This window comes from Sminthopsis crassicaudata, chromosome 4 (genome assembly GCF_048593235.1).
Source record: "Sminthopsis crassicaudata isolate SCR6 chromosome 4, ASM4859323v1, whole genome shotgun sequence".
In the NCBI taxonomy this organism is placed as follows: Eukaryota; Metazoa; Chordata; class Mammalia; order Dasyuromorphia; family Dasyuridae; genus Sminthopsis; species Sminthopsis crassicaudata.
In genome coordinates this window covers 14,705,963-14,730,092 of record NC_133620.1, presented here as the reverse complement: position 1 = coordinate 14,730,092, position 24,130 = coordinate 14,705,963, and the positions used below count along the sequence as shown (strand labels likewise).

At 41.3% G+C, this 24,130-nt stretch overlaps 1 protein-coding gene across 4 annotated transcripts in view; it reads left to right on the top strand.

Annotated features, from left to right (window-relative positions):
* The window catches only part of NFIA (nuclear factor I A), a 672,686-nt gene that overhangs the window by 470,532 nt on the left and 178,024 nt on the right, over positions 1 to 24,130 (top strand). For all 4 annotated transcript variants that reach the window (XM_074265783.1, XM_074265784.1, XM_074265782.1 and 1 more), the window contains exon 3: positions 7,663 to 7,728. In XM_074265783.1, coding sequence (XP_074121884.1) covers positions 7,663 to 7,728 — 66 coding nt within the window. The remainder of the gene's footprint in view (positions 1 to 7,662; positions 7,729 to 24,130) is intronic.

The window sequence follows — 24,130 nt, the reverse complement described above, 5'->3', positions numbered from 1 at the left end:
TCCAAATCCAGGGTTTCCTTTCCATTACATATTTTTTCAGGCTAATCAACCCAGTACCTCTGATGGATCCTCATAGACCCAATTTTTCTTTCCTATCTGTGGATGTTCTGTATTTTTTATAATTTCGGATTTTTATTGCTCTTAAATGTGGAACAGCATTTTAGATGTTGGCAAAAACATTAGACTTGTAGTCAGAATCTCAGCTTCATTTTTGAAGGGCCCAATGACATCAAGGATAATATCTTGACTGGGATTTAAGTGAGACCGAGCTGCAAAAGTCCTCAGCCTTACTCTGTCCTCCAGAGTCATCAAAGTGCAATGGCAGGACAGAAGTCAGGACAGCTGGCAGTGGCCCAGGATGCAGTTTTATTTAAAAAACAAAACAAAAACAGCGTAGAACATCAGTACAAACAACTGAACTTTTTTCTCTAACGCAACTAATCGTTTATTTCCTCAGAAAAAAAATATTTTAACACTATTTATTCTACCTCCTCTGTTTTCCTATCAGATTTTTCTGTCTTTTCCTTCTCTTCTTCCGTGGCCATAGTTAGTAGGTAATATCCTCTTCTGGTTCTATTTTTTTTTTGTCTTTGTATTATTGCATAAAGTTATTTCCAATTTTCTTTCTATTTCTCATACTTGTTGACCTTAATTTCACTGACATTTCACTAAATAAAGATGCTGCAATTTATTCAGCTACATACCTATTGTTGGACATTTAGTTCTTTCTTCCTTGTTCTTTTGTTCTTTCCTTCTTTCTTTCTCTCTTTTCTTCTTTCTTTTTGTTTCTTTCATTCTATCTTCCTTCCTCCCTCCCTCCCTCCCTTCCTTCCTTCCTTCCTTCCTTCTTTCCTTCCTTCCTTCCTTCCTTCCTTCCTTCCTTCCTTCCTTCCTTCCTTCCTTCCTTCCTTCCTTCCTTCCTTCCTTCCTTCCTTCCTTCCTTCCTTCCTTCCTTCCTTCCTTCCTTCCTTCCTTCCTTCCTTCCTTCCTTCCTTCCTTCCTTCCTTCCTTCCTTCCTTCCTTCCTCTCTTCTAAATGAGTGACAAAGAATACTACTTGCAAAATCTTTAAATATACAGTTTCCTTTTTTAAAAAAACTTATTCTTGGTTACATTTAGAGTTGTATATATTCACAGGCAAATAAGTTCAGCTCTCTGTGGTTCTGTTTCTTCTGTTAAATGGGGGTGGCAATGATAGTCACATGCGGTGTTCATAAGTACAGCACAAATACCACACCATTGGTATTATATAATGCACTACATAAATTTGAGTTGCCGTCATGACAATAATCCCAGCTTTGCTATAAGCATCCTACTCTGGGGAAATTGAAACTCAGATGGGTGAATCGTGTGCTTGAAACCATTCGGTGTCAGGAGTGGAGGGAAAAAAATCTCCATTTTCCCGGCATATTTCCCCCCCCCCCACCTGCCCCTGTATCTCCCCTATAGTAACATCAAATCAATATCATCTCTGTTTCCTTGTTTGTTTTGTTGAGGGGCAGCTCGCAGGGGAAAGAGCATTGCTCTTACCCTCAGTTCCTCATCTCTTTCTTATTTCCAAACTTGAGTGTCTTCCAATGGGTGTTCATGCTATCCTGTAGAGGCGCAGAATACGGTGGCACCTCCCTCTCTCTGCCCTTTTTGTTCAGTTATGATATTACTGTGATCAATGAGAGACACGGGGGGGCTCAGTGGAGAAAGATAGTTTCAGGGTCAGGAAATGTCGGGTTCAAGGGTTACCTTCAGTGCCCCACACAACTCTCTGAGACTGTGAGTTGCAGGAACCGATCAGGATGTGTAGGGGGAATTTTCTCACCATGAGCTCCTGATATAAATGAAATCTGGATTTTTAAAGAGCTAATTTTATTATTATTTAGAATATTTCTGTACTCTGAGACTTCGCTGTATCTGAGATTGTATTAATGGGGGCATTCCCTCTAACAACGTAGATTTCAAGGCTGCTTTTATTTCTGTTTGGGGGTTTGGGGGAGGCAGTTGGGTTAAGTGTCTTGCCCAGGTTACACAACTAGTAAGTGTTGGGTACCTGAGGCTGGCTATGAATTCAATTCCTCTGACTCCAGGGCTGGCGCTTGATCCACTATGGCGCCACCTAGTGCCCCGAGATTTCAAGCCTGTGGGGATTGGTCTATGCAGTAAGAGTTTTTGTCTGTGCCTTAGGTAAACCTCTCAGAGGGATCCAGTTCATCTTATCATAAATTTATATGCACAAACATATACATATATATGTATAAATATATATATATATGTCATCATACATGGAATACATTTACTTTTAGAATATATTTCATGTGTAATGTATATACCATATTTATATATTTATATTATATATAAATATGTGTATGTTTGCATGTATATATAAGTTTGCTTGTGTGTGTATGATCTCTGCCATCTCTAAAGCTCTTGTTTTGCAGAAGACCCTCACCACATTCCTGTGAAACTTTGTTGGTAGCTACTATTATTTCTCAGGTTTTTATAACTCCATTTTACAGAAAAGGAAACTGAGGCTTGGAAATATTTAAGTTGTTCCAGATGACGCAATTAGCAAACAGCAGATGGAAGGCCTTTCTTGCACCGTACCCTACTGCTATCATGCAAAGACCCATCCATCATCCGACACACTGGCCCTGGGCTCTCTCTCTCTCTCTGTGTCCTAGAATCTCCTCTGTAGGGGTACCTTCCAGGTGCGGATCAATAATATTGACTCCATGCTACATGGTTTTTCTCTCCCTTCTCAATTCTCCTCCTGAGTGGATTAGCCTTAAAATCCACTTAGCCTCCATAATAATATAACCAACACGCATCCCTGGTGACCGTTTCTACAGAATATAAGCCTGTCTTTTTAGGGCATATATTTAGGATATTAGGAATATCCTAGAATATTCTAAGAATATTCATGATTTCATTGACTTGACGCCAACTTTCTCCACTCACATGGGCTCCATCGATATCTTATGTATGTTTTTAGAAGCAGAGGCTTTATAACTTGAAGAGGAGCTCAACAGTCTAGTTTCTTCATTTTACAAGGAAGGAAACTGAGGTTAAGAGAGATTTAAGAGGTTTGTCTCAGGGCAGTAGGAGCAGGGTTTCGAGAGCCTAAAATTCTGATTTCTGAATTTTCTGCTTCTAAATACATTGTTGTTTTTCCACCACACCTTTCACATCTGCTCAGATTCCATTACTATGGGCAAAATTGTCATCTTCCTCACAGCCATCATCATCATCATCATCATCATCATCATCATCATCATCATCATCATCTCCTCTGGACTCATGTAGGTTAGATTCAGGCTTGAAGCCTTTCTCCCTTAGTAGGATCTTCCAGAGCTTAGCCTCTAAGGGATGTTCTCTCTAGTACACTGGGCACTGAGGTCATCCAACTTCAGTGACAGTTTGGAACAAAAAGATTTAAATACCCATTCCTCTTTTATTCATGCTCTGTTACCCAGTGACTTTTAGAAAGTTGGCCCAACAGGTAAAAGGCTCGTGGTTCTGTTTGCTTTGTCTTGAGGAACATAAAACACGTCATTGAAAGTCTCCATTTGGGATAGATCAGTCCTAAGCAGGTTACCTCACTTCACTTGTCAGTGCAAAGTCAAGGAGTACACGTGAGCTCTTCAGAGAGGAACCGTCAGAAGACGGGACGGAGAGCCGAGGAAATACCCGGTCATGGGGATGAGTCAGGAATTCAGTTAGGAGTTTTTGATACTCCCACAAAGAACCAGCTTATGGAAGCGGAGGCTGCTACTTGACGCATTAGTATTTCTTTTATTCCTTTCCCCAGTGATTTTTGTCGATAGTGAAATATCTTTGTCTGAGCACTCTGGCAATGTGGCCGTAGGCGCCATAAAAGTGCAGAGATAGATGGATGCTAGTTCAATTAAGCGGTCTGATCCCAGCCTCCTATATGCTACCCTTGTCTATTTTAGGTTTAAATTTCTGCTCATACATTTTTTAAAAACCAAAAGAAACATTACTTTTCAAGGTTATGTTGAAGTCTAAGCTTCCTTAAACAAAAAGCTGATCCCCAGATGAAAAAGAAAAATTGATAACTCTAATGCACTTCCTCATAATAATGTTTCCAAGTCCATCTGAAATCATTTAAATATACTCCTTAATAACATTCGCTTCATCATAATATTCAAAATCTTTGGCTTCCAACCAAAGCCAGCCTAAGGCAGCAGGGCAACTCCCAGCTGCTGCTAGTGCTGCCGGCCTCTGGATCCAAGAGGGACTCCAAAATACGGTTCTCTTTGACTAATTTTTTTATTATTATATGTGGTGAAATTCAGGTGGCAATAATATTATGAAGTAAAATTTTAAAAAGAGTCAATTATGAAATGTACTTTTCAGTTATGAAAAGTCTTCATCAACTATTGAGAACAAAGGAGCAAATGAATTGTTAACCTTCTCTGCTCCAAGAGTGATATTATTGATTGAATGCAAACACTTAAGAAGGAGATCTTTCATTTGGATAAATTATGTATGGATAGAAATTAATTTATACCTCTGGCCAGTCACCTGTTCAGCTCCACACTCAGAAGCATTAGTGACCCTTTGTAATATCAGAGGCAGTCTCTATCCGGAACGCCCAACTGGGGAGCCTTTCGGAGGACTCAAAGGTTCTACTGGAGTCAGAAAGATATGTCAGGAAAATGAGGGAGGGGGGGAGAAGGGACCGGATCCTCCAGGCTGCTCACATCCCATGATAACTAAAGTTAAAAGGGATGACCAGTCCATTTTAATAGGTAGGTCACTCCCAGATGACAGGATCTGCAACTTGAGAAATCAAATTCTATTTGTGAAACTACGGCCAGAGAGCTGCCTTCTGCAGTGTTTATTGCTGAGCCTTTCAGAAACAGGCTCAGTCCCCTTGCATACCAATTCCCTCCTCCCCATCTCCTCACTGTGTAGTGGAGAAGTTTTTGTTTTTAAAAATTCATTCCCTAAACACATCTTGCTACCTTTCATCGCGTTCCTCGTCCTACATCCCTGTTTCATTTTTATAGAGGGAGAGGAGAAAAGCAAATGTAAAGGTTAAATGCAAAAGAACAAAGAATACTACTTTCAGATTCCGAACTATTTAGCTTGTGAGGGTGTGTGTGTGTGTGTATGTTTGTGTGTGCTTAGGTTCACTAGCATCTTTCCTTTTTTAATTTTATTAGCTCCCTCAGGAAACCCACACACTTACTATAAAGCCAGTGGGACCAAAAATTGTATTTTTCTTAAATTGCCTGTGTATGGAAATTGGTGAAAACTAAAGACACCATGCTTAGGAACTAAAATACGGGCTCAACTTCTCTCCAAAAACCTGGAGTCACCAGAGTTGAAAGAGTCAGATTTCTAAAGAAAATAGTCCTATGGATTAAACACGATGTTCGCCTCCGGTGACATGATTGAGGTTGGCAAGGGGGCGGGAGCAACCTTCTCTTTCTGGAAAAAAAGAACTATATTATCTTTTCCTTTTAGCTTAGTTAGAGGTGCCAACAGTTTAACTAGCCCTTTCTAAGGCAGAAATAAGGAACGTTTTGTCCATTCACTGAAATACATTAAATTATTATTTTTTTAGAAGATTGATTTATCACTTATCGTGACAAAAGTACACAATTTCCTCTAAGAACAATGATTTTCACCTCCCCGGCTGTCTGCTAAGCCTGTGCAAATTTCTGTAATTGACATTTAAAATATGATTCCTATATAAAAGCTTTTGGCATCTTTTCCCCACTTCTCCAATTTTTGGTGAGGACTTTCTGTTCTTTTTGATAAGTAATTGTAAGCGATTTCTTTTTTAAAGTTTTTTTTGACATTTAGAGCTTTTATTTTTATTTGTGCTACAAAAACTGTTGCCAGATGATTAAAAGTATGACTTTGCCAGGCTTAAATCCCCATTTCAATTTTCTTGCCTCCTGTTCCTTAGACCTTTGAATGGGTACGGAATCATTCTCTCAGGCATTTTCTGGGGAGCTAATCTATAGAGTCACCAGGTTATAGATATTTTTAAAAATCTGAATATTTAAAATATGCATTTTCTTTATAGTACTTTCCTATAATTAAAATCCTCATTTGCTTAAAAGGAGGGAGCCTTTCTAAAGCAATAAATTAGCATTGTTTGACCCAGGGTCACTAGTAGTGCTGATTCTTTCTGGCTTATTAATACCTCAAAGAAAAAGAAGAAAGATGTAATAATTCTCCTCAATAGATGTAAGATTTTCCATTTAATCACAAAGAAGGCTCATGACCTTTGATCTTGCCTTGACTTCTTACAGAAATCTGGTCAAAATTTCAGTGAATCCTCAACCTGGGGAAGTCGAGGTGAAGTTGGGATGGAGGCCGTCCAAAGGCGTCCTTCTTTGGGGAGTTTTCTGTGAATTGTTTTAGAGGCAGAATCCTCCACTTTTTTGTCTGATGTCTCCCCTGCCCAGTAAGCATAATCACTTAGGAATGCCGCCCAACAAACACCCACCGGGCTTTCTTTTGGCCTTTGGAAATTGACTTGATTTTAAAACTCTGTCATTAGAAATTGGGTGTTTTCTGGTTTTAGATAAATAATAATAATAATAACTAAAATTTATAAAGTATTAGATACATACTATGCTAAGTGCTTAATAGATAGATATTGTCTCATTTGATCCTTACAACCCATGTACCAAAGTGCTATTAAATGTTGAATTGAAGAAGTTCTATTATATTTAACGTTTTAATGATTTTATTTTTTTACTTTTGCCATCATGGGCGCCTTTTATCTTCTCCCTTTATTGCCCCCCAGTTAAACCCTCCTTTTTTAACACGGAAAAACCATGAGAGTGCAAAGTCTGGTACTAGAATCATTCAACATTTCAGTTCCACAGTTCCTTCCAGAAGAGGGTCATAGGCGTTTTAGATTTTTAGTTAGGAAGAACCTCAGAGTTCATTTAGTTTAATTCCATCCTGTTCCAGACGGGAAAACTGAGGCCCAGAAAAGCTGTTTTAATTTGTTATTATAGTGACGTAGACAACGAACTACTTTTGTAAATAATGGTATTTTTTGAAGGTACAAAACAAGCCTGAGTGGGGGATTCTTTCTCCCTCTCCCTCATGGCTTCCCTCCCAACTTTCCCAAACATTTTAATATTTGATAATTTAACCCATAAAATGGCATTTCATACTTGTTGGGAAGGGTCCCTGTGGCCTAGCTCATTGCTCCAAGCCAGCGTGCACCCCGTCACTTTTGATGGGGTGCGCTCCAGCAAGCATTCATCTGAATTTGTACAGCCTTACTGCAGAGATTTAAAAAAAACCCACCAGAACTTGTTACTGTTGTTTGATTGCTTTTATATACCAGCTTCAAAATATGTTTTGACATTTTATTATGCTGTGAATCAAGCCTCAGATGGGTGTCATGAAGGATGAAGTCTTCCCCAGACTCCAGCGAGTAAATACCGAGCGGAGGCGCTGGGGGAGCGGACCCCAGGAGCTCTGGGCTCGGCCCCTCGGCCCGGGAGCCGGTTCCATGTCCTCTCGGGCGGGCCCCGGGCCCTCAGCGTGTCCGGTTCTCACCTCCCCACTCCTGCTTCGCTCTCTCAACCCTTCCGAGGACGTCTGGCGCCTCTGAGCCTCCTTCCACAGCAGACCCTGTAATTTTTGGCTGTCTTTTTCTGTTTTTCAGACTCGAGTCAATCTGAAAGTCCCAGCCAGCCAAGTGAAGCCGACATCAAGGACCAGCCAGAAAATGGTAAGTTTAGCCCGGGGCAAGCCCGCTGCCTGGGCCCCAAGCCCCCAGCTGCGCCTCCAGCCCAGAAACTTCCCCAACTTGAGACCTCGGCAGAATGCTGAGCTCTCCGACCGTTGGCCTGGAGACCAGCCAGTCCTCCAAGCTGGAGGGGACCTGAGCAGCATCCGGGCCAAGTCCCCTGTAGTTCTCCAGCAAACGGTCCTGGGGGCCTTGGATGCCCCCAGAGACAGGGGGATCACTACCTTCCAAGGCAACCTTGGGAGTCTTTTTAGAGAGTCATCAACAAGCATTTATTATTAAAAACCTGGAACTGGGCTAACCACTAGGGATGCAAAGAAAAGCAGTTTTAAAGGAGACTTTCTTTCCCTTAAGCCTTTTTCACCTTGTACTTACTGAGTGGAAGGCATTAGGGAGCCCATGAACAATTTTGAACAGAGAAATGATATTTCCTATTGGATAGCACCGCCGCCCCCCCCCCCCCCAAAAAGTAAAAAACTAACTCTACAAAAAACCCAAAAGAAAGCAGCATTGGGCTCTAGGAATCAGGGGACAGAGTTTTGGCCTTTGCCCTGCCTCCAACTCACTATATAAATGTGGACAAGGCACTTACACCCCGGCCTCAGTTTCCCCATCTGTAAAACAGGGCTGTTGGGCTCGATGACTCCTAAGGTCCTTTCCAGCTCCCCCTGTGTAATGGCTGGAGAACGGCATTCTTGTCCAGGATACCTGAGGCCCTCAATCAGAAACTTTCAGAACCTGGGTTGGAAGCTGTGACTTTGGCAGATATTGGTGCTGAACTCACCACTTTGTTCACCGATAACTTGGAAAAAATGAAGCCCTTTAAGGTTTTTGCTTTAAATTTCACTTTGCGTCGCCATCATGTTAACTCCGTTCATCCCAAACCAAAGTTTTCCTTGGGATAAAGTTCTTAGTCCCTCGGGGTTCTAGGGACCTCTCTGCCAATGCACATGGCAGGGAACTTTTCCACAAGGGAATTCCCTGTGTCAGTGACATTGTGGGTTCAGTTCCCATGTCTCTATCGAAACATATATTGAGTTTCATCAACATAGATGAACTCCTCCATCAGGGATTTCGGGGATGTCTGTTACTGCTCTCCTGGTGTCATGGTCTGTCTCATGAATGCTGTGGGATTCTGGTCCAAGTTCTTCCTCGGAGAGGAACCATCCACCCTATTGGTGGCCTACCTTTGGACCTACGTGATATGTGTGCTCTACTATTGTTGTTCTGTAACGTGTAACATTGTTCCGTCGTTCTTCAGGGGAAGGAAAAGATATTCTCTGTGATGGTCCTCCTGGACAGTTTGGAAAATAACACTACTTTTATTTATTTATAATTTTTTCTCTACTTTTGGAGAAAAGGTTGAAGGAAGCTTGTGGGATAGTTCTAAAAACAATACTACTTTTATTTATTTTTATTTTTTTTTCTACTTTTGGAGAAAAGGCTGGAGGAAACTTATGGGATAGTTCTAAAAACAATACTACTTTTATTTATTTTTATTTTTTTTTTCTACTTTTGGAGAAAGGGCTGAAGGAAACTTATAGGATAGTTTTAAAAATAATACTACTTTATTTTTATTTTTTCTCTACTTTTGGAGAAAAGATTGAAGGAAGCTTATTGGATAGTTTTAAAAAACAATACTACTTTAATTTATTTTTATTTTTTCTCTACTTTTGGAGAAAAGGTTGAAGGAAGCTTGTTGGATAGTTTTAAAAAAATACTACTTTTATTTATTTTTAATTTTTCTCTACTTTTGGAGAAAAGGCTGGAGGAAGCTTGTTAATGCGAGTTGGTTCTCATCAAGTGACTGAACACCCCAATCCCTTAAATAATTCCTTTCCAGCTTCCCTGACTGAGCTAATTCCTGTCTTCTTCCTTTGATGGCTCTCAGTATTTTTGTTGTTTCTCCTTCCCTGTGCCTTTCCTGATTGCAAGAACTTGAATTATGGTCAACTCTCGGGAGAAATCTGGAGTCAGAGGCCCCGAATTTGAATCTCCCTTTCTGCCCCTCTGTCCCTGTGACCCCGACAAGCTTCCCTGTGCCTTAGTTCCCTCCTCCATCAGAGGAAGGGATCGGTCTCGACAGATCTCCTGTAATCTGCCATCTGTGATTCAGTGATCTTACCCTACGAGACAAACCCTCTATCCCAGAGAATGCTTTTCATTTCCTAAGCTTCAGCACTTCTGTGAATTGTGAGATACCCAAATCACATGTCCCACTGTTCCTCTCCTCATCCTACTGTTTCCTTCATCCACATATTTTTAGCTGACATTTCTCCAGAGCTTTAAATTCTGAAACATGCTTTACATGAAATATGCGTGTATAAGTGCATACATGTGTGTATACATAAATATATCTACACATACACACACATCCTCCATGGCCTACATAGATTATGCTGAATTGCTTGCTAATAAGTACAAAAATTTACACTTACATGTGCTTTTAAATTTTAATTTTAATTTTTTGTCCAGATCTGTGATTTTATTGGTATAGGGGAATTCCAACAAAGGCACTTTCTGGATGAAAACAGATCAGCCTCCGATCTTTAATTTATTGTCTTACAGAGCAGTGTAGGGCACTTCGAGGTTATGTAGAATCTTACAATACTTATATCTTAAAGGCAGACCTTGATCCCAAATCTCCTTGACTTTGAGACAGACTCTCTGTCCAGTATCCCAAAATGCCTCACTCATTCTCTCTCTCAGAATCGTATCTGACTCTCTTTCCATATATATGTGTATATACATAGATTTACATATAATTTCATCACAAAATGATCTTGAATTTTTTGAATTCATAGTGATTTTATTTTCTCTCAAATATATTAAGTGTGGTTTTTAGATGTAATATTCTGGGGCTTCCAAGTCAGTTCAATTTAATTAATTTTTTTACATTTTCTTCTATTTTTTTCATTGTTTTGGTTTTGTTTGACTGATTCTTGATGTTTCTTTGGAGTCATTCCTTTTCATTTGCTCAGTTCTAATTTTTAGTGAATTATTATCTTCAGTTTCCTTTTTTTAGTTCTTTTGTGTTTGGCCAATTGTATTTTTAAATGAGTTGTTTTGTTCTATGGATTTTTTTTTCCCATTTCACAAATTCTGTTTTTCAAGGAGTAGTTTTCTTTTTGTCAAATCTATTTTATAAAGAGTTATATGCTTTTTCCAGTTCACTAAATCTATTTTGTAAGAGTTCTCTTTAGATAATATGTTTCCTTTTCCAAAGTTCCCATTTCCTTTCCCCATTTTTCTTCTAACTCTCTTTTAAGATCCTTTTTGAATTCTTCCAAGAGAGCCTTGGGAGATGGGGACCAATTCATCTCACCCTTTGGGGCTTCATCTGGAGACGATCTGCTTTTAGTGTCCTCTTCAATTAATTTTTAAAAGTATTTTGTAAGGATCTCCTATGTGCTCAATACTGTACCTAAAGATCAGAAGACTAAAAGACAAACAAATAAACAAAACAAAATCCTGCCTTCAAGGAGCTCATTCTATAAGAAGATATTTTTAAAGGGACAAATCCACCCAAGTTTAATTAAGCACCAGAGATACAAAGACGACTAATAATAATAATAGCCAGTATTTATATAGCACCGAAAGGGTTCCAGAGCGTTTGGCTTACATTTTCTTATTTGTTCCTTGACTCAAGCTTGTGTGGGGGGTACTATTATCCCTCTATTTTACAGATGAGGACATTGCAGCTGAGAGTCTAAGTGACTTCTCTCCTGATGTAGTTCTGGTACTTCTCATCACTCAGTGCTTGAGAGTTCAAATGAACAATCCCTTTGAGAAAAACATGTTCATGTCTCACCCCAGCTAAAAGTAGTCTCCTAGATGAGGGATGTTAAACCTGTGGCCCACCTGCTATATTCCTAAGCACCCCCAATTACATTAACATGTAATAGGGAAATGTTTAACAAAATATTTAGAAATACAATAAAACATAAATGACATTACTTTTTTATTTTCAAAATACATACATAGTTTTCAACATTCACCCCTGAGAAACCTTGTGAACCAAAACTTTTTTCTCCCTTCCTCCCCTAGATGGCAAGTAATCCAGTATAGGTTAAACATGTGCAGTTCTTCTTTACATATTTTCACATTTATCTTGCTGCCCAAGAAAAATCAGTTCAAAAAAAAAAAAAAAAAAGAAAATAAGAAAGAGATAAAAACCAAGCAAACAACAACAAAAAGAGTGAGAATGCTCTGTTGTGATCCACACTCGGTCCTCTCTGGGTGCAGATGGCTCTCTCCATCACAAGACTTGGAACTGGCCTGAATCACGTCCCTGGTGAGAAGAGTCCATCAGAATGTAACATTATTTTTTAAAACTAAGTCACCGTGCTCCCTCGGAGATCCTCATGTACCGATCAGTGATCTCCTCCCTCTTTTATCAGAGATTCACACCATAGTCCTAGGCAGTTTTAAAACCCAACAGACGATGGAGAAGGGAATTCTCCAGTCTTAAGAATCTTTCACCCAGTCCTAGGTTGACCTGACCAGGGCCCAAGGGCCCATGGCTGGACCCCAGATCAGCCTGCAGGGGAGCAAAGTTAACTCAGACTGTCCCCTGGGCATCCGAAGGGTTCACAAAATCTGATTTCGGTTTGGGGGATGGGGAGGAAGTGCTCATATGTCCCAGTCCTACCAGCTCCCTTGCCCACCACAGGGGACAGAATTCAAACTCGGGTCCAGCGTTCTAGACACTGAGCACCGTGCTGTCTGTCAGTCCCTTCCAGCCCTGCTTTCTACAGCTGATCCCTCATTCTTGCCATATCCCCGTTTCCTCATCTGTAAAACATGTGAGTCAGGGCCCAGAAGGTCCCTCAGAGTTCAGGATTTTGCCTGGGCTCCTCCCTGAAGCCGACATGATGTTGGGGCTGGGGGAATCTTCCTTGAGGAGTCGAATGGTTAACACCATTTTACGTGTGACCGTCCTACACGGCCTTCCTTTTTCATTTCTTGGCCAGTCAGTCCTAGGGCTCGTGGTTTCCTCCCTGTTTGTTGATTTGCCCAAAAGCGTCAGTGTAGTTTGGGGTTTGAATAGAACTGTGGTCTTTGTGGGTCAGTCACTCAGGTCTGGCCATCTCTGGCAAGCCTGGGATTCATTCGGCTTCCTAAAATGGCCGACAGACCGTTCTCATGCAAATAGGAATCCGGAGAGAGTGAGACCTGGCAGAGGTTCCGGGAGCCGTCTGCCGGACAGAGAGTGCGCTTCCTGCAATCGGTCGCCGAGCTCCGGGAGCTCTGGCTCGTGCAGCTGAAGGAACAAGCAGAGCCCTGAGTCCAGACAGACTGGCCCAAACACAGCGTGATCGGGGGAAGGACCCAGGAACTGGGGCTAGGGCCCTCCCTGTGCACTAGGGTCCCCTTTGACAAGTCCCTCTTTATGAGCCTCAGTTTCCTCACCTGTAATATGGGCAGGACCTGCAGCCCCAAGTCTGTGCTCCTGAGAAAAGCTTAGCTAGTAGGGGAAGACATAAATTCCTTGCCCTCTCTCTATCCGAGAAGAGAGAGCTGGACTAATGGCTCAGTCGTCCCAGCTGAAGATGAAGCTTTTCTCCAAGAACAAGATGCAATCTATCCCCCTCCGAGCTGCTCCCTTTCCACCTCTCATCAGTCTCCAAGGAAGCTGCTGAGCCCATTCCAGGAGATGATATAATAACCCCGCGAAATCTCAAGGGGAAGCTGAGTTTTATCTCTTCCCTAAAGGCATTCAAATCCCTAAAGGAGAGTAAAGATGTCAGTGCGAAATATTTATGGGCAGCCAAGACCTTTTTCTCTTAACTGACATTACTCTGAAAGAAGAGCTCTGTATCTTCCAGGTGGGGGAAGGTGCAAAGATGGCACACCCACATGGGGAGTAAGGGAGCCTCAGTCTTGCGACTTCTGTGTTTGGGGCACTTAATGTCATCTTCCAGGACTCAGTTTTTTTCTCTATAAAATCACGTATTTCTCTCGATGACCTAGTATTATAAATCATTATCACAACATAATAATAATCAAAACTTATGTTAACAATAACAGGAACATAATAATAATAATATCAGAATATGCAGCAATATTAAATATTATTTCCTTAGATGACCCTAACAACCCCAGGAGGTGGTGGATGTTATTATCCCCATTTTGCTTGTGAGGAAACTGAGGCAGGAAGTTCAGTGACTTTCCCAGAATCAGTTAGTAATTGAATTTGAACTAAGATCACGCTGATTCCAGATTCAGCTCTCTGAAAATCTGTGAATCTTGGTAGGACAATTAATACTCTCCTCCCTAAATAAAGAGATCACCACTTGTATGGGGGGGGGGGGCTGGGAATTGCATTCTTATTCCCACTCCCAAGGAGGGAGGTAATGGGAAACGACTGGTATTTCCCCAGTAAACCATGGAGAATGGATAGACAAATGGTAATGTACCATTTCATCCAAACCCATAAACTCGCCCGGGTTACTACCTAAAGTGGATGCAGCTGTTTTTCCCCTGTCCAAGTTGTCAGTTATTTCTAAGGACTTTTTGTTTTATTCTCCCCCCACCCCGCCTTTTTCCTCTCCTAAACATCCACTTGTAAAAAAGAAAGTGAACCTTATTCCCCAGGAATTTGGAGGCATTATCTGAAGCCCTTGAATATGTGTCAGCATCTCAGAGCTGCGTGGGTGGGCACATGGGTGATAGCTCATCAGTAAAGGGCTTTTCATGTGGGCACGGAGTAGGTATGGATTGGATACAACACCCCCGAATAATGGGGAGAACAAGTCTCTTCCGTGTAGAGTGCCACGTTGGGCATTGGGGAGATAGCCAGTCACTCAAGTCGCTCCACGTCCAGGAGATAGATCAAAGGGACAAATATAATTGACAGAATTACAAGAGAAGTATATGATAAGTTACAGAGCAGTTACCTGAAGGAGGCTCTCATCATCAGGTAAAATTTTGTGAAGAAGGTAGAATTTGTTAGGTTTTAAAGGTCTTGAGGGGAGGAAGGAAATTTCCATCTTAGGGACAAAGATTTAGGCAAAAGGATGGAGGTGGGAATGTGCACATTTTGGGGGTTAATTTATTGTATTTTTTTTTGAGGCTGGGGTTAAGTGACTTGCCCAGGGTCACACAGCTAGGAATAATTTAGGAAGTGATTGGAAGAACCAGGTAGTTCCAAGTTGTGAAGGGTCTTAAAAATAGGCAGCCTGAGAGTTTGATCTTGGCTTTTGGAAGGAATGATATGATTGTTCCTATGAGTAAAATAAATTATCCTGAGACCTATTGAAAGGAAAAAGTAGAATGAGAGTTTTTTTCCTTTAAGCTTTTTATTTTCAAAACACATGCATAGAAAATTTTCAACATTCACCCTTGCACAAACTTATGTTCCAAAGTTTTTTCTTCCTTCTTTCCTCCCCCCAGATGGCAAGTAATCCAATATATGTTAAACATGTGCAGTTCTTCTATACATATTTCCACAATTGTCATGCTGCACAGGAAAGTCAAAAAGAAACAAATGAGAAAGAAAACAAATTGCAAGCAAGCAAACAATAACAAAAAATTAAAAATGCTGTGTTATGATCCACACTCAGTCCCCACAGGCCTCTCTCTCTGGGTACAGAAGCCTCTCTCCATGACAAGATATTGGAACTGGCCTGAATCACCTTGCTACTGAAAAGGGCCATGTCCACCAGAACTGATCACTGCATAATCTTGCTGTTGTTGTGTACAATGTTCTGGTTCTACTCACTTGAGTGAGAAATTTTAAGAGGCCTTTGTAGTACTTCAGATGCGTGGGAATGAGTGTCCCTACATGGGTGATAGAAATGGGAATAAAGAGAGCCCCTCACATTCAAAAAATTCTGGGAGGTAAAATTGGCAGGACCTGGTCACTGATGGAATATGGGAGCTAGAAAGACCAAAAAACAAAACAAAACAAAATACAACTCCTACGTATAGGAGCTAGAAAGAGCAAAAAACCCTGGATATGGGAGCTAGAAAGAGCAAAAGAATTTAGAATATGGGAGCTTAGAAAGAACAATAGAACCTAGATTATGGGAGCTAGAAAGAACAAAAATCCCTGATTATGGGAGCTAGAAAGAGCAAAAGAACATAGAACATGGGAGCTAGAAATAGAAAAAAAAAACAAAAACAAACAAACAAACAAAACCAAACCATAGAATATGGGAGCTTGAAAGAGCAAAAGAATATAAAATATGGGAGATAGAGCAAAAGAACCTAGAATATGGAAGTTAGAAAGAACCAAAACCAAAACCAAAACAAAAAACATAGAATATGGGAGCTAGAAAGAGCAAAAAAAAACCCATAAAATATGGGAGATAGAAATAGCAAAAGAACATAACATTATCCCAGAATCCCAGAGCTAAAGGGGTCCTATCCTGATAGAATCCTGTTTACAACATACCCAGCAACCTGAATTCTGGGGTGCCTCGGCTATCAGTTATCAGTATCTCTGAATCAGTAGTGATTCTCCCACTGCATTCAAGGCACGCTTTTCTCCAGCCAAGCAATCCCATCTCACAATGCAGAGGTCTCTAAGGCAACTACATAGTCAGCCCATCCCTTGGACTCTAAAAAAGACCCTTGCAGCTGCACTCACGGCTGTCTGTGAATAAGGCTTTAATTGGAAAGAAGTGAGCTGTTTCTGTATATATGTTTTCTTTGTTGCCTTTCCCTCCTCTTCCATTCTCCAATAATAACCTGACTCTCCTGATTATTAGATCTAATAAAAAAGTTGGAGAAATAGGATTTGGCTTTTGGTATAACCATTTCTTCTCTCTTTTTGTTATACCTGCAAATGGAGAGCTTGAGTACTGACTAGATACAACTATTTTTCTTGTTCCTTCCTTCTCCTTCCCTTCTTTCTTCTTCCCACCCCACCCTCCCTTCCATTCTTCCTTCTTCCTTCCCTCCCTTCCTTCCTATAGTTCTCTCACTTTTTCTTTCTTTTTCTTTCTTCCTTCCTTCCTTTCTTTCTTTCTTTCTCTCTTTCTTTCTTTCTCTTTCTCTCTTTCTTTCTCTCCTTTCTCTTTCTCTTTCTTTCTTTCTTTCTTTCTTTCTTTCTTTCTTTCTTTCTTTCTTTCTTTCTCTCTTTCTTTCTTTTTTTTTCTTTCTCTCCTTTCTCTTTCTTTTTTTCTCTTTCTTTCTTTCTCTCTTTTTTCCTTCTTTCTCTCTTTTCTTCTTTCTTTCTTTCCCTTCTTCCTTTTCCTGTTCTTTCTTTTTCCTACCTTAGATTCTTCCTTTTTCTTTTTTCTTTCCTTTTTGCTCCTTCCTTCCTTCTCCCTCGTCCCATACTCTCCCTGATGCTATTATTTTATGCTACACTACTAAACGCTCCTATTGCCCCTTCCCAGATACCCTTAGAATGTGCTACTCTTAGTGGCTAAAGTTGACAACATCTCAGTAGCAGACAGATCACTTTCCTCATGCTGCATTTTCCAGTTCCATTTGACAATGTTTCTGAAATGCTCTCAGGGCCTACTGGCTGTTCTTTTCCAAATCGAAGTGAAAGCTCACAATTTACCGTGTTAGAGTTTGGCAATAGTATAACAGATGTCTATTGTTTCTTTCATAAACATATCCTTTTAAAAGCTGCCCTTCACTTGAAGAAAGAAATTTCAGCTCCTTGATTGAACTGTTCAGTCCTTTACAATGACCCCCCCATATAGAGTAAATTAATATATAATAATATTATTAAATATTAAAACACAGACTAATCAAGCTACTAAGCCTTATCACTTATTTCTGGATAGGCTGCTTATCCATAGAGAAATATTGCCCAATTCACAATTTCTGTGGGGTAATTTCTGGAATTTATCAAACGATCTTCCCCTGTTTTGGGAGGACGATTGAATTTTTATTAGAATCCTTCTCTTGTAAGTGCAGCTGATCAGTTCATCTTTACTGCAGCTCGCGGATTTTATTTTGCAAGCACATAGCACCTATTCTTTTTGTAGTGTCCTTTCATATTTTATTCATGAGTAAAATCAGCAAAAATCTCAAATCAGTTGAGATAGTGTCAAATAAAATCTTGTCCAATCCTTAGAAGTTTCCTGGTGTTTTCTTACTAGTTCATGAATTTTTTTCAAGTAGGAGCATAGATTTAAAATGGAGTGGAGGGCATCTAGCTTTTAAACCTTTAAATCCCAGAGTGTCTTCAGACCTGGCAGTGTAGAAATGTGGGAGAAATTTTGGGTCATCCCAGATGAAAGAAACCGCCTCATAGCAGAAAGCAGGCCGGATCTGAAATCAGGGAATGTCAGTTCAGAATCCAGCTCTGTTGCTTATAGTTTCTGGTTTGGAACAAGCCTCTTTCCTCATTTTCCCCTCCTCTTGTTTCTTCCTCCATAGATTTCTCTAGCTCTAAATTATCTGATCCATCTTTGAGGTTAGCTCAGAGACGAGACATGGCTCATTAATACTATTCTAAGTGGAATTGAGGTCAAACCCCATGATTCTGACGGTGGATGATCACCTCTCTGAGCCTCAGTTTATTGCTCCTACTTCATAGGGTTTTGGGGAAGCTCAGGTGAGATAATTCCTAGAAAGTACATTGTGTAATTGCAGATAATATGTAAATGTTAGTACTTACATGTACTGTGGTCCCCATTTAGGGTAAATGTGTTACACTGGGACTAGGGGAGCATTGCCTGGCAGTTGTTGTTCCAAAAGAAAAAACAGGGAAGTTGTTCCTTTCCTAACCCAGGTTTTTCATAGACCAGGAGTTCTTAACCTGGAAGTCACAGATAGACATCAGTGGAGATCTGTGCTTCGATGGGGAGGAGGGAAAAACAAAACAAAACCTTCTTATTTTCATTAACCTCCAGCTAAAGGTTATCTTTTCCTTCAATTCTTAATGTAGACAAGCCAAACATTATTCTGAGAAGAGGTGGATAGATTTTAGCAGCCTCCCAATGGGTCCATGACTCCCCAAAAGGCACAGAACTCCAGCTCTAGATAAACTGACCTTTACTGAGGAAAATAGGAATTTTTCTTCTATAAAAATATGTCAAATTGGGAAATGTTTTTTTTTAATTTTTTTAAGAATAGCTTTTTATTTCCAAAATATATGCAAAGAGAGTTTTCAGCATTCACCCTTGCAAAACCTTATGTTCTAATTTTTTCTCCTTCCCTTCCCTCCACTCCCTCCCCTGGATAACAAGTAATCCAATATATGTTAGACATGTGCAATTTTTCTATTATATTTCCACAATGATCATGTTACACAAGAAAAATCAGATCAAAAAGGAAAAAAAATGAGAAAAAAAACAACAATAAAGTGAAAATGCTATGTTGTGATCTACATTCAGTTCCCACAGGCCTCCTTCTAGATGCAGAAGGCTCTCTCCATCACTAGACTATTAAAATGACCCTGAATCATTTCATTATTGAAAAGTGCCACGTCCATCAAAATTGATCATCCCATAATTTTACTGTTGCTGTATACAATGTTCTCTTGGTTCTACTCACTTCCCTCAGCATCAGTTCCTGTAAGTCTCTCCAGGCCTTTCTGACATCATCCTGCTGATTGTTCCTTATAGAACAATAATATTCCATAACATTCATATACCATAACTTATTCAGCCATTAACTGATCCATTTTTATAAAGTCAAAAATGTGTATCTTTCTACAAATACAAAATATCCAAATATAAGTGTACATATTTACACAGATATATGTGCAAATACATCCATAAATACGTTGATAAATATTTCCATGTTATATCAGTAAATTAAATTATATACACATATACATATGCATAGCACCTATTATTTCAGTCTTTTAGGAAACTCCCCAAGTGGAAGCTTTCTCTCCTAGTATATCTAAAGAGTCTCAGAAAATTTCTAGGAATACTATTAAGTTTAGTTAAGTCAAGGTTAAGTAACTTGCTTGTGGTCACCCTATTAAGTCATTTTTCATTTGTGTCTGACTCTTTGTGACCCCATTTGGGGTTGTCTTGGCAAAGATCCTGGAATGGTTTTCCATTTGCTTCTCCAGCTCATTTTACAGAGGAGGCAAATAGGGTTAAGTGACTTAGCCAGATTCACACAGCTAGTTAAAGTGTCTGGGGCCAATTTAGTTATTTCTTTAAAAATTTTTTTTCTTAATAGTATTTGCTCTTTTCCAGTTATGTGTAAAGATAGTTTTCAACATTTGCTTTTGTAAGATTTTGAGTTCCAAATTTTTTTCTCCCTCCCTTCCTTTCCTCCCTGCTCCCCAAGACAGCAAGCGAGATATAGCTTATATATGTACAGTCTTTTAAAACATATTCCCATGTTAGTCATGTTGTGAAAGGAAAATCAAAACAAAAGGGAAAAACCACAAGAAAGAAAAAACAACCAAAAAAGTGAAAATAGTATGTTTTGATCTGTATTCTTTCTCTGGATGGCAATGGCATTTTTCATTCCAAGTCTATTAGAATTGTCTTGGATCACCTCATTATGGAGAAGCGCTAACTCTGTCTTAGTTGATCATCACATGGTCTTGTTGTTACTGTGTACAGTGTTCTCCTGGTCTGCTCATTTCACTCAGTACAAGTTTATGTCAGTCTTTCCAGGATTTTCTGAAATCAGTCTGCTTGTCGTTCCTCATAGAACCATAACATTCAAACACCCCAACTCAGTCAGCCATTCCCCAATCGATGGGCATGCATCAGTTGCCAGTTTCTTGCCACCAAGTCTTCTAAGGCTGATTTCAACTTGGGAAAATTAGTTTCCCTTTCTCCGGGTCCATTGCTGTACCCAGAATTGGGTTCCTAACTCAGGGTAGAATTGAATTTAGCTCTCCCCTTCTCCAAGACCAAATCTCTCTGCCCTTGATCAGGCCCATGATCAAAGGAGATTTTTCAGAAAATATCTCTCATGTGTTATCATTGCTAACACACTTTCATGGCAATAGATGAACCTGGCTGGTCCTGTCATTGAATAACAATATGGCGCCATATCCATTGAGTGAGAGAACGCGGAAATGCATTCTTCCCACCTCAGTTTTTTGTGATACTAAATTGGAAGCTTGTTTGATAGAGATCCCTTCTCAAAAATTTGTTTAAAGAAAGCACAGAGTGTATTGGCTAATGATTGCCGACATCTTCCTCATTATCCATTAAACCCTGGCGTTTCGAAAATGTGGGGCCCATAAATGATGTGGGTGTAGCAAGTGATGGGGCCAGTGTCCAACAGAAAACTTCGTTTTAATTTGTTGTTTTCAAGCGCATATATTATTTTGGGGGAAGAAATTGCCCATTTGTGTACCAGTAAACTATGGGCAACGTAAATAATTTATCCGGGGATTTAGAGTTGCTAATCCAGATCGATTAACTTTTCACTAGAAAAATTCATACAGCCACAAGGTTTTATGGCGTCAGTTTTTCCGCCTGCAGCTTCCCTATTTTTCCCTCTTCTACAGCTTCAGGCAGCTGTTTCCCTCAGTCACTGGTGTATAGTTGAGCAGGATACCCAGAGAAGAAGGGGGAAAAATCTTTACCAAGTTGAAGAAGTAGGTTTTTACCCATGGGTTGATTTTGGTTTTTTTTCTTTTGTTTTGTTTTGTTTTGTTTTTACTGTGAGGAGAAAGATGGACCTTCTGGCTTTTTTTCTTTTGGCAGCAAATGACAAAGTCCAAGGAGATGACAGATAGAAATCAGTCAATCTGTTTATCTTCCTCCCCCCGCCCCCAATCTGGGAATAGCTTTCTGCATTCCGTGACTATGGAAAATCAGGACCTTCCTGAATTCTGGATCACCTGGAAGCAGAATGGCACGGCGGAAGGAGCTTTGTCTATAGAGTCTGAAGGCCCGGATTCAAATCCTGCCTGTGACTTTGTATAAATAATTCCATTTCTCAGCCCCAGTTTCCTCCTCCTCAAGAACTGATTCCCCCATTGAAAATAATAAAACCAAAGTCTTTAATGACACAAATAAAGCACGTGACGAACTCCAAGCGCCATAGAAATGGCCCTTGTCCTTGTCTGTCCAGTGGGGGGCGGTCAGTTAGTCGCTCTTTGTGTGAAGACACAAATTAAGTGCCGAATAATGAGAGGACAGGACCCCCACCACCACCACATGTAGGGTGGATGGAAAAAGGCACTTTGGGATGATGGCCAAAATGCTTTGGAATGCACGATAGGATTTGTGCTTATGGAAGCTTATGGAAGCCGAATGCCTATAGGCAATAAGTGCTGATATTTGCCCCGTTTGAGGGATCAGGGTCAGCAAGCCCGAGAGAGCTGGTCTGAGCTCAAATCCCTCTGTCACACAGTGTCTGCGTGAGCTGGAGGGGCCCAGGGTCTCCCCATGCAGAGCAGGTGCCAGTCTGCTGTGGTGGAGGGAGTTCCCTCTGCGGCGAAGACCCTGCAGCTGGGGTCAGGGGTCAAAGGAGGCTGAGTCTAGGAGCAGAGCCCCTCACTCCTAGATTTGTGATCCAGGACAGCTCAGGTGTTTCATAGGGAGGGGTCCTGCTGGCTAAGGGAAGAGGGCCGGATCCAGCTGGGTGAGTGCTCACTCTTGGGAGGGAGAGAGAGGTCCTACAGAATGCTAGGACTGGAGGGAGGGGGCACTGGGCAAACAGAGGAGGCACCTGGGCATGTGGAGTAGCACCTGGGCAAGCATTGGGGCACCTGGCAGGGCCTTCTCAAGGAGATGGCATCTCCTGGCAGCACGTTTGGCAGGGGGCAAATCCCAACTTCCAAATATGAGCAGTTTACCTGGGGTTGCCCCAGTTCCCATACAGCAATGTAAGAGGAGAAAAATGGGAAGAGAAAAATAGGCAGGAATGGCCACTGGTCCTGATCCAAAGCTTCTAAAGGCTCCCTCTTGGTTTGGTTTTTAACTTTAACTTGATTAGTTTGATATTTAGGATTAGCGGTCCTAGAGAATAGCTCTGAAGCTATTCTGTACAAACTCTAACTGAAATGTGGCATTCCCTTCAATGATTTCAGAAGAGCTTCTGAGCAGGGGGCCGGAGGCTGGCGATATCCCCTGGCCCAGAGAGCTGGCCCCAAAGCTCAGGAAATCTGGGTGCGAGTTTGCCTCCGACTCCTGTTCTAGCTCACGGGAAGGCCGTAGTTAGAGGCTTCTGAAGGCCTGGCCAGCTTGTCCTGGATCCCTACACTTGGGTCAGCCGGATCAGAGACAGAGAGTGGCTGGAATAGAAAAATTGGGGGGGGGAGGGTCATGAGAAGGCCTGAAGGTTAGTCAATATTCCTCTAGTTGAGCGAGGCAGACAGTCCTGGGGTGAGTCCTTTCCTTTTGGAGGGCAAATGCCTCTGTCCCAAACGTGCCGCTCAGGCTGGTTCAGTTCCTGGCCCATGTATGAGAAATGACAGTAATGGCGGCCTCCAAGGAGGCTCGGGAAGGCCGGTAGGGTACTCCCAGACCACAGAGAGTCTGGCCCAGGAGCCTACCCCAGGATGCGCCTGACATCCCCGCAGACAGCCTGGTGCTCCAGGCCCCAGCTGTGGAGCACGTGGGGGCCCAGAGACACCCAGACACAAGGAGGAGTTTGAGAACCCTCAGTCCAGGGGTAAGGAAACGGAGAGCCATGTTTGCTTGTTTAATTAGCCGGCTCTTAATTGAATAAGCCACTGGGGCAGTGTGTACATCACCCTTGGAAGCAAATGCTGAGAAATGCATCTTGTCCGGCAACCGTGGGACATCGGCCCCTTGGAAGGAACTGTCCCAAGAAAGGGCCCGGGGCTGCCCCTCACAGGGGAGTCATTTCTTGCTGGGGTACAGCACTTGCCAGTGGGGGTACAAGAGAATTTGGAGCAGAAAATGCCCCTGGTAGGAAGAGTAAATTGTGTCTGAGGAAATGAGTTTAGAAAAATAACAGCAAACATGTCCAACAGAGACTCAGCCAGCCCAGTGGGTGCGGCGCTGGACTTGGGACTATGGGAGACCTGAATTCAAATCCTGCCCCAGACGCCCCCTAGCTTTGTGATGCTGGCCAGGTCACTTAGCCCTGTGCCCCTTTGGTAAAATGGGGGCACTGGGGGCAGGTTGTACATTCTTTCCCAGTATTTGGTCTGTCCCCCAAGTCCTTTCTCCCATTCTCAGTGGTGTTGGATCATTGGCTAACTGGGTGTAAAGTGGATGGAGAACTGGGGGTCTCAGAGTCAATCTGGCCCTCCCTCCTCATAAACTGCAGGGACTGAACGGGGGCTGGATGGGAGCTGGACGGAGGCTGGATGGGGACTGGATGGGGACATATAATTTTTAAATGACTTTTGAGTTCTTTTAAAAACCCAAGTAAACACTGACTTATTTAATAACCAATAATTATCTATTGTGTGTATGTATATATATATATATGTATTCTATACATGTACCCATATATGTGTGTATTTACATATATAGTATTTTATATATAGCTAAATAGTTTAATAGGTACATAG